General features: G+C 42.0%; 1 protein-coding gene across 1 annotated transcript in view; it reads right to left on the bottom strand.

Annotated features, from left to right (window-relative positions):
* The window catches only part of dcaf11 (ddb1 and cul4 associated factor 11), a 13,818-nt gene extending 3,284 nt beyond the window's left edge, over positions 1-10,534 (bottom strand). The window contains exons 1-12 of the mRNA XM_085418374.1: positions 10,334-10,534; positions 9,846-10,047; positions 8,641-8,768; positions 7,941-8,059; positions 7,759-7,823; positions 7,464-7,564; positions 6,731-6,877; positions 2,466-2,520; positions 2,018-2,086; positions 1,757-1,814; positions 428-613; positions 97-250 (exon numbers count right to left, since the gene is read on the bottom strand). Of these exons, the coding sequence (XP_085274500.1) occupies positions 97-250; positions 428-613; positions 1,757-1,814; positions 2,018-2,086; positions 2,466-2,520; positions 6,731-6,877; positions 7,464-7,564; positions 7,759-7,823; positions 7,941-8,059; positions 8,641-8,768; positions 9,846-10,033 (1,270 nt within the window). The 5' untranslated portion in view covers positions 10,034-10,047; positions 10,334-10,534. The remainder of the gene's footprint in view (positions 1-96; positions 251-427; positions 614-1,756; positions 1,815-2,017; positions 2,087-2,465; positions 2,521-6,730; positions 6,878-7,463; positions 7,565-7,758; positions 7,824-7,940; positions 8,060-8,640; positions 8,769-9,845; positions 10,048-10,333) is intronic.
* Between the last annotated feature and the right edge of the window lie 187 nt (positions 10,535-10,721).

Here is a 10,721-nt window from a genome sequence, read left to right as displayed (position 1 = left end):
GTGTGACCTCTCCTCCTCTCGTCCTCCAACTTCCCCTCTGACTCATTTACCACGAGTACCTCCCTTTCGCCCTTCTTCGGCCCCTCCCCTCCTCACCTCTCTGGGGAACCTGCTGCCAGCGGTAGTCCCAGTTTTGCTGGGTGACAGCCAGACGGGAAGCTGCCAGCCCCTCTTTGGGCGAGAACTTCCTGACATCCCACAGCTTGATGGACTGGTCCTTCGAGTTGCTGATCAGGTAGCGAGCGTCACCCTGGCACCGTGACAAAATGGAAAAAAAAAAGAGACCGAGATCTGAGAGTTAGAACAATACATGTGATTGAATAAACATCCTGTACGATTAATGTTCTCATTTAAACCATTTCCAAGTAACTGGAAAACTTTTTACTGAGAGACCCCCCCTCACAGACACACACACACTCGCACCCACCTTGCTGTGGATGAAGGTGATGCCGTCTCGGTGGCCGGCCAGCTGTCCAACAGGCTGCGGTCTGTCCTCCCGCAGCGTCCGTCTGTCCCACACCTTGCACAGTGCGTCATCGCTGCCAGAGAACAGCAGCTGGGACGAGCTGTCGGCGAACGCCACCGCGTTCACGTCGTCCTCGTGGGCATCAATCTGATGAGGATGGCAGCAAAAGAAAGAGTCAGTGTTTACTGTATGGAGCGTGTGCACATGTGTGCAAGAATGTGCTATTTACAAGTGGGCTATTTACATGTTGTTGTGAAAAGTGTGTGTGTGTGCGCACTTATGCATGTCTGTGCCTATGCAGAAGTAATGAAAGGAGCATTTTTCTTCAAGGCTGCTGCGCACTGAAACTCAGACTTTTCAGTACATAAGCCTCAAAGGCTGTGCTACAAACAGGCTTTATACACACGGCATGGTTGTGAGTCTCCAAATGCAAAGATGTAGCTGTTAGTAATTACAGCAGTACAAGTGTTTGTTAGTTTTGTCCTTTATATGTGCAAGAAGACGAAATAATCGCTAGATAAAAGGATGTGTCACAAATGAAAGGATAACTCAACATGAAGCATGGTGATGAGCGGTTCTAGCAGAACAACTGAACTGCTTTCTTTCATAAGACATTTCATTATTTACCGTTTTAATGATGTGGAGGCCATCTCTAACAGGTTACTATGAAGGCCACAGCGTGTGATTCACATCATTTTATAATCACTAAACCCATTCAGTCTCATTGTGAGACACAGATCAGCCTCAACAGCTTTCTATTGATTTGCAGAAATCCTTCCCTCCAATGGGGAAAAACACTAACCGGAACCACAGCAGCAAAATGCCCCGACTTCAGTTTCCCATCACTGCACTGAATCGTGGAAAGTCTAGTGCTGCACATGAGGAAGTGACAGTGAAAGTACAAACAACTAATAAAAAGTTGAGAGATAAAAGCACAGAAACACACCACAACACTGAGGTAATTAGGAGGGACAGACAGAGAAACGGCGGACGACAGAGACGAAGCAGATGGTCGAGGTCGAATGCTGACTTCTGCGCACGGGGCGGTTATGGGAGGAGGGAGGGCGGTAGGTTTAACCCCCACCGTCCCACTGTGTGGCGGAGCTGGACTCTTCGCTGCTATATTAGACTACAGGATGGTGTAAAACTTTATGTAGTTTCTGCTCCGCTGCATCTGGCTAACCTTGACCGAAGGATGAAGCGCAAATCAGACAGACGTGACGCTGAAACGGGCACGGCCAAGGCGACGCGCGAGCAAAAAGACATAAATGCACACAAAGACACACTAACCTTCAACATTCGTTTATTCTGCTCAAGATCAAAAACGTAAAGGCAGCCGTCGTTTGCTCTGAAATGAGAGAGAAGAGAGGCTGAGAAAAGAATAAAACAACTCCCCTAAATTGAGGCTCTAATAAACATATTTCGAATATACCGCCAACAAATGGAAGAAAAGCAGAGTTGTGCTTGAATTCAAATTTCATAAAGAGCCTTCAGTACTCATTTCAACCCTGTCAGTCACTGCCTTGAAACATAAAAGCAAATTGTACTCACCCTCCCAGGATCTCTTTGCCATCTGTGGACGCAGCCAGCGAGAACACACAGAACCTCCTCTCATCTGGACTACAAAGCACAACAGCGCACACACACACAGGTTGGACACTGCAGTAAGAGCACAATTGCTGATTTACAACCACACTCTATCTACTTTATTTATTTTTTTGGTGTGGGATAACATAAAGGCTTTATGAAACCAAGCATCACCTTTTAAACAATGTTTTTGTTAGGAGAGCTGTGAGTTTAATGGCAGTGCTTTGTTGAATTAATGATCTATGTTTAACAAAAGGAGCGCACACAGAGCGAGAGGATGGATGTTGGGGTGACAAGTTCTGACAGCATCATTCATCCAGGTGGTAATGAAGGGAGAGGAGGGCCTGCTGGTAAGGAATGATAGATTACCTGCTCCGTAATGTTATAAGTTACTATGAGGGGAAACACTAACTTGAGGTCCAGGGCGGTGTGGTTTTCACTGTCTCCATCTATACTGCACATATGAACTGTGGGGGAGGAACAGAGAGAGACACGTATGACTAAAACATCGCAGCTAAAAACGTGTTTGATATGCTGCTTAAAAACAAAACAAAAACTCCTGGAAGCTGTGGCCAATGTAAAAGCACTTTCAATATGAAAGAAATCACTTCCTGATTCATTTATTCACTTCTTCGCATTTCTCACAAGTGATGCTGTTAAAGGCTCTACTTTCATTGTTCTATTGTAGAAATGTTTAGACACTACATTGTAGTTAGGGCTGAATATCGTCACGGATTTCTAGAATCGAGTCGATCCACGATTCGATTCAATTCAATTCAAATCGATTTGAATCTGGGAAATTTTGCCTCAGACAGTCGGAAATATTATAATTCAGATCAGGACATTTACATATTTTTGTATCTATAAAAAGGAAGCTGACACTTTCCAGACTTTATCAAAGGTGTGAGCATCACAGCAGATGCCTTTGTGTCAAAGGAGCTGAAGATAAAACAGAAAAACATGAAGGTGATTTTTCCTGGCCTGGGATTTTATAAAAATATTCTGCAGTACATCAAAAACGAAAGAAAACCATTAATCAACATATGAACATTACCTCTGAAGTTACAGCGGTTTTATTAGAGACACGGCTAAGCGTTTTGCATTTTGTATAATTTTAAAAAGTTTAAAAATTTGTTCAGAAGCCTATTGAACGGCAGAAATTAGGTTTTCTTTTCGGAAGTAAAAGGAGAAAAAAAACATCGGCCGACAGCGCTGTAAACAACGGTAGTCTTGTGCGTAACAAGCAAGCAAATAATGCAGAAAACAGATTTCAGGGATAGACGGGAAACTGTTCTTGAACACTGAGAAAGAGAGAGAGAGAGAGAGAGAGAGAGAGAGAGAGAGCTGTGCATGAAGTGTGATTTTATTGTGGTAGAAGCAAAACAGTGAAAGTAAGAGGGAGTCCATGACGATGTTTATGTGAAGCGTAGTTTGGATATTCTTTTGCTGCTGGTTTGGTCAATATTGTTTGGAGAGAGATGAAACTAACAGCTTTAGAATCAGCGCAAAATGGGCGTAAAAACAAAGCGCGGACCCGCCGAAACATCAGAATCAGCGAGCTGTCGGCTTTCAGCCCCGGCTGTGTCCCTGCCGTCGGGTGAGAAAGGCGACATCTCACTGATTCTGATCCGTGGGTCTGCGCTTTGTGTTTACGTCTTTGTGCAGAAGCCGTGTTCCTGCTCTCATTTACTCTTTTAAATGTTTGGTGGTTGTCAAAATTTTGTGATGTCTCACCTGAGATTCTGGAATTTTGGGCAAAATACATTTATATTAAAAAAATCGATTCAGGATTTTAATGAATCGATATCACGTTGTCCAAGCCAGAATCAATTTTAATCGATGAATCGATTATTAAAACCCACCCCTAATTGTAGTTGCATTAGGGCTGCCACGATTAGTCGACTAGTCACGATTACGTCGACTATCGTCGATGATTTTGATATCGACTATCAAAATCATCGACGACTGATTTAGTAGTCAACGCGTCGTTTGAAGCTTTGTAAGATCACAAAAGACGCAGGAATAAGTAGCAGGATTTAAGAGTGTAATAACAGACTGAAACAGAAGATGGCAGCACTGCATGTACAAGGATGCCAGCTGCCGTTAAACCCCGAAGAAGAAGAAGAAGTAGTAGCTGTATCCCAGAATTCATAGCACAGCCCAGCTCAGTTTCCAACAATGGCGGCAGCTAGTTAGTTTAAATATTACTCTTGTTATTCTTTCTGGGTCACAAAATAAACGTTTAACATATTTTCAGGCGAGAATGTAGCTGTGTAAACCTCAAATATCTGCTCAGTTTATCAAGACACCACATTTTCAAAAACGTCTGTTACCCACTAGCTCGATAGCTAGCCGAGGGCAAGGCTCACTAGAGCCCGTGAGAACACCAAATCGTTTTCAAATCCACCGGGGTCTTTCGCTACTCAGGTTAAACATGATATATAAGTCACTTAGATAACTTAAAAATGTTATTGTTTGGCTTTTTTTGTATTTTATTTGTTCCTGAGTAAATCGGTTTGGCTGAGATTAAAGTTATAGTTTTTACACAGCTGAATAAACGTCAAGCAGACAGCTGATTATCAGAAGTGTGAGATGCTGGAGAATAAACTCCGGTGTCCTGTTATAGTTTAGATAGCAAGGAGTTTATTAAAATTCACCGAAACAATCTGCAAATTTCATTAAAATTTAATAAACTATCATCTTGTCTTTATTTTTAGTTTGCACCTTAAACACTAGCTGTAAGCTAATGATAGTTATATAAGAGCAGATGCATGCTGGTGCAATAAGCTGTACATCCAATGAATGCATGATCTGATTAGTCGATTAAACGCAAAAATAATTGGTGACTAGTCGACTATCAAAATAATCGTTTGTGGCAGCCCTATTAGATATACCTTACTAGAACTGGGTTGGATCCCATCTTTCCTTCAAAAATGACTCAATTCTTTGTGGCATACACTCAACAAGATACTGGAAACATTCCTCAGAAGCTTTGGTCTATCTCGATATGACAGCATCACACAGTTGCTGCGGATTTGTCACAAATCCCAAAGGTGCTTCATCATATTGAGATCTGGTAACTGTAGAGGCCATTTTGAACACAATGAACTCATTGTGATGTTAAAGAAACCAGTTTGACATTATTGAATCTTCGTGACGTGGCATGTTATCCTGCTGGAAGAAGACCAAAGTGTAGCAAGACAATATTCCACACACCATTACAGCAGCACCAGCAGCTTGAACCAATGATACTAACCCTGCCGTACAAATGTGATGGCAGAAAGTGAAACTCCTCATTAAGACATTTTCCAATCTTGTACTGTCCAAATTTGGTAAGTCTGTGTTTCCTGTTCTTAGCTGACAGCACTGACGCAGTAGGGTCTTCTGCTGTTGTAGCCCATCTGCTTCAAGGTTTAACATGTTGTGCATTCAGCGATGATCTTCTGCACACCTTGTTTGTAATGAGTGGTTATTTGAATCACGGTCTGGTCACTCTTCTCTGAGATCAACAAGGTATCTTCACCCAGAGAACCGCTGCTCATTTTCAGTTTCTCAGACCATGTTCTGTAAACCCTGTGTGGGAAAATCCCAGCTGATCAGCCGTTTCTGAAACACTCAGACAAGCCTGCGTGACACCAACAACTATGCCACGTTCACTCACTGAAATTATCTTTCTTCCCCATTCCGATGCTCAGTTTGAACTTCAACAGGTCACCCTGACCATGTCTACATGCCTGAATGAACCAAGTTGCTGCCATGTCATTGGCTGGTTAGACATTTGCGTTAATGAGCAGCTGAACAGGCATAGCTTATGAAGTGGTGGGTGAATGTATTTTGACACACCAATACAATAAGCAGCTGTGTATACAGCAAAGCTAAGTGTTATTTACTCTTATTTAGTACCTTAAAATACTTTCTTTTCTGAACATTTTTAAAAATAAATGTAATATAATTTCTTCTTTAAAGCCACAAAAACAACCTGTGGTCTAACAAATCAGATTCTGAAAGTCTTTCTGGATATCAACGACACAAAGGAGAGGGATCATCTGCCTTGGCAGTTCAAAAAGCAACATCTTTGATGGTAATACTGGATAACTTACACATCTGTGAAGGCACCATTAATGCTTAACAGTAAGGGTTTGGAAAAATATATGCTGCTATGTAGCCATGGGCTTTTCAGCAAAGACCTTGCTGATTTCAGCGAATCAATATTAAACCACATTCTGCACACATCTATAATATAATATAAACATCTGCCGCATTAGGAAGGGAAAAATATGACAGTTCTGTACTGAACAAGAATATAAAACAATACTTTTTCAAAATGAATAGCTTTATAGTTCTAAAAAGTTCCCTCTGTTGTTTAAAAAATAAGAAAGAAACAAAAACCTGCACCTGTCCCAGCCTAATATTCAGATTTTTTGTGTCTGCTCTGTCTAATGGTACAAATATCCTTTTATGTGTTTGATTTACAGTTCACGAACAGTCCCAGATTTTTTTATTTTTTTTTTTAAGGAAAAGTGGATTTATAATCCCAACTAAAAAAAAAAAAAAAGAAAAGAGCCAATCTTGAAGATTTATAGGTTTGCTGAATCTTTACAGAATTAGTTTTTCTAATGATGGCAAACTGTTTTCCTCATTTCATCACGTAAAATTTTACTAGTCCCATAGCCTTACTGTAGTCAGACCAACTGGAGTAGAGCACGTGGTGTGCATCGGGGGTGAAGCAGACATCCAGCACGCTCCAGCCCACGTCACGGGCCTTCACCGTTCGCCACAGGTGAAAACGCCCCCTACTGGTGTCGTACAAGCGGATGTTCTGGTCTGTAGCAAGAAAAAAAACAAAACTAAACAAAATACAAAGACTCGCATTTGTTTTAGTTTGGGTTTTTTTTACAGGTCCCTCAGAGGTTGTTTGTTTTTTAATTTATTCCTTGGGTACAAACAGAGTGATTTATTTCACTTTCTCCATTTTGTCTGTAAGACTAATCAGTTTGAACTAACATAAGGACTCATTTACACGTGTATGTCACCAGCCTCTGGTTTGTTGTTCAGGGCTTGCTGCTGATCACTAACACAGACATAATACAAGAAGAATAGTCGTGACAGTTAGGCAAGCGTAGGTGAGACGTGGTGAGACATGTTGTCCTCCGCTTGTTTAGTTTGCTTACAAAACAGTAACTTCATTCATTAATCATTAAATCAGGAAATAGGAACTGATGATGCGCTTGATATTTGTTTTTTAGAACATGAGAAAAGTCCAATAATACTCCCCTCCGCCTGAACACAGTCTGTACACAACACAGCATGATTTGGTGATCCACGCAGCAGCTTTAAACAAACACTCAGAATAAAAATCAGACCTGATTCAGCCCCTCTCGATCCTCAAGTTGGACATCGTGCTATTTACCTTGGCAGGCGGAGAGGAACATGTTGCCATCCTCGCTGTACACTCCACAGAAGGCTTTCTGCTGGTATGTATCCTTGTGGGACACATAGTTTGGCAGGAAACTGCAGAAGAACACTGGGGTCACAATTTTAATATTTCGTCTTCTTCATGTCCAATGCATTGTATATTTTCACAGCAATTGTGCAGCTATCCCTCTGCTCCAACAGAGCACAATGGTCCAATCAAGGCTTTAATCACGCTAAACTAATTGCTATTTAATTCTAATTTAGATTTTAAATACTCCAAAGTTACTTACTGCGTACGGATACGACTGCACTCTCCGTGGGAAAAACTGGAGCCTCTACATCTGCCTTTTTCTCTCTGCACACAAAAACATTTATTTGCAGTTTCATAACTTCATTGAACTCTATAAACAAAACTAATACGACTGCACTGCCGCAATTATTTTCCATTTAGATTTTATTTCTGGGGTCTGACCTCTGCTAGCATGTGGGTGAAACTGCGATAGCCTTTCAAGGAAGAGGAGGCGGTGGCCAGCAGGATCTGAGTGCGGATCTCACTCCGGTCCACTTCGTGTGTGTCAGGTTGGGTGTCCACTAAAGACAGAACACAAAGAACAAGCCTCAGTAGGAGCTCACATTCAACAACAAGCTCTCAGAACTTCAGGCATGCTCTGATTAGCCGTCCTACATATTTGAGAGAACAATCCATGGAAATATTTGACAGCTGAAACATTGTTTTATGTTTGATCCATCACTGATTGACAGACGATGAACAGACATGCAACGAGAGCAAAAGATGAAACACACAAAAGGAAGAAGAAACAGTATTTAGGCCTCACTAGTTCTAGAAAACAAAAAAACTGAATTGAGGTTTCCATAAATAACATTTTTGGGATGGCAGTGAAAACAAGACAATAACATTACTGTAACACGATTATGTCTCTAAATGAAACCTTACTGACATTCATTCACTGCTTCACTACTTGGAAAGAGAAGACATCATCCTAACGTAATTACGTGTATTTCTGCACTGCAGTGGCTGCACTCTAAATAGATCTGTTAGCTTTCCATATTATGTGATCATTGTAACGATGTATTTAAGGGTATAAATGAAGAGTAAACCAACAAAGTAAAAAAACTGCTTATTTTCCTGCCCTGTGTCAGTGGGAGGTTACCTGGTGGATTATAGCGGTCACCCAGCCGTCCATCCCAGGCTCCATCGCTGTCTTCATCAGAGTCAGAATATGACTGGACCAGCTGCAGCCCTGTGGCTCCACTGCCATGGACCAGTCTTACCTGACCCCTGCACATGCAAGCAACCAGTCAATTAATCAGTTATGATTAATCCAATTATCTATTGCCCTAGTGCAAAGATGTACCTAGAAAATAAAAAAGACTTGACAGGTGGAAACCAAAGCTAAATGGTCCAGCTGTACAACATGTAGCAATGACAACATTTAAACGCTAAAGAAGTGAGAAATGTCAAATGTTTTTTCTTGCAGATCTCGGTTCCCTCTGGTCACGAGAGCAGGCCCTGCCAATGTCACGGTTCACTAAAGAAACTATTACAGAGGGATATACAAAAAAATTCCAAGCTTATCCAAACTGAAATGGGAAAACCTTAACCCCCACTTAGCTTTGCAGCGCTGGAATGTGATGTGACGTTTCAATTATTTGCTCTTTGGCAGCGAGATAGAATACTGCATGCATTACTTCTATTTGCCTCTAAATGTCATTTAATAAGTGCCCGATACGCTCACCACACACAAGTCATTTTCTCTGCAGCAACTACACACATATGTGACAAAGACTTCTGTCCTAGTTCTGAGTTCAAGAAATTAGAAAGTAATGAACTAATGCTACAAGTCCCCGGGGCAGTCCAAAAACATGTAGTCCTCACCACGAAATGCCTCTGGGCAGTAATTTTGAAGAATTATCCAATTTAATTTCAGTTGTCAGCAGGACGTATAAACTGCACACACAGAATCACCAGCCACGTGTTAATAAAAAGCTTTCTTCCCTCGCCCCCAACAAGTTTTTCTTCTATCAACATTTTGGCTGTTGCAGAACTCTCCCACAGATTTAATTGTGGAATGCTTTGAGTGTCATCGTCTTTAATAACGATTACGTCTCTCGGCTAGAAAGAGGAGCGCTTGCTTAAGACTGCTGCCTCCATGACTCAGACAAGTGGTGGATCGATGGTATGACTTGCTACTAGAAGGACTTTGACTTTATTGCACTTGTGTTTTTATGTATTAATTGCTCATTTTTACTTCTGCTAGTTATGGCCCACTTTCACCAAAACAACTCCATAGTACCTCTGCTACAAACCTAGGCCCTCCGTGGTATCAGTTTGAGCGTTTTTAACTGTGAAATTCACCTTCTCAGTAAGTAAGCCAGCACTTCTGCTAAGTCAACGTCCTCCTCTGATGAAGACTGCCTGTCCGTCCTGCGGCCTCGGCTGCTGCTGCCGCCCTGGTTTGATTCTGTCGCTTCAGACTGCTCTCCTGGGTTGCCACTGGAAGAGCCCCTTCCACCAGACATCCCAGAACTGGACTGTGAGCCCATAGACTGAAGATGGCCTACCAGAGAGAATAACGAGACGTGTAACAACAATTTCAGGGTTACCTGACAACGTCACGTGATCCCAGACACCTTGGAGAGGGACGAGAAGCACAGCAGCTAGGAAATAATGTTTCCTGGATACGGCGTAAGCCCTATAACAGCTAAAGTTACTGGCGCAAACCTCTCCACTCCTTCAATACAAACTAACCATCCGTGTATTGCACATTAGCTCGTCGTGTTTAAAATGCTTGGGGAAGATTTAGTTCGAGCTAGCTGATAATGCTAACGATAACATTTGGCTACCGTTGGACTGTCAAACGATCTTCTTGACAGCTCGTCGGTCCACCTCTTTGTCGTTTCTCCGCGTACTGGACCGTGTGCTCGGTGTGCAACTTCCGCACCGTCTAACAGAAACCCCTCACAAAGCTAGAGAGCCGGAGGTCTGAGAACACGGTGTTTGATCAGTCTGCTAGCAGAGCAGGTCCGTGAATCGCCATGTTGTTTACAAAAGTATGAAAAAACCCTGCGCGTGCCCCCCCGCTTGCCCTTTCAACGTCACGTGACCAGCTGCCAGCAACAGTTTACCGTGAAGCTATTAAAAAAATAAAAATATTTATTGACAGGTTTAAATAAAGTTTAGAGTAGAAGATAAACCAGATGTTTTTTGGGGGTCTTTTTTTTGGCCATCTAC

The sequence above is a fragment of the Rhamphochromis longiceps genome, linkage group LG9 (genome assembly GCF_057381845.1).
Source record: "Rhamphochromis longiceps isolate RC_006_pf linkage group LG9, R_longiceps_female_GT1.1, whole genome shotgun sequence".
Classification (NCBI taxonomy): Eukaryota; Metazoa; Chordata; class Actinopteri; order Cichliformes; family Cichlidae; genus Rhamphochromis; species Rhamphochromis longiceps.
This window is presented reverse-complemented; position numbering and strand designations above follow the sequence as displayed.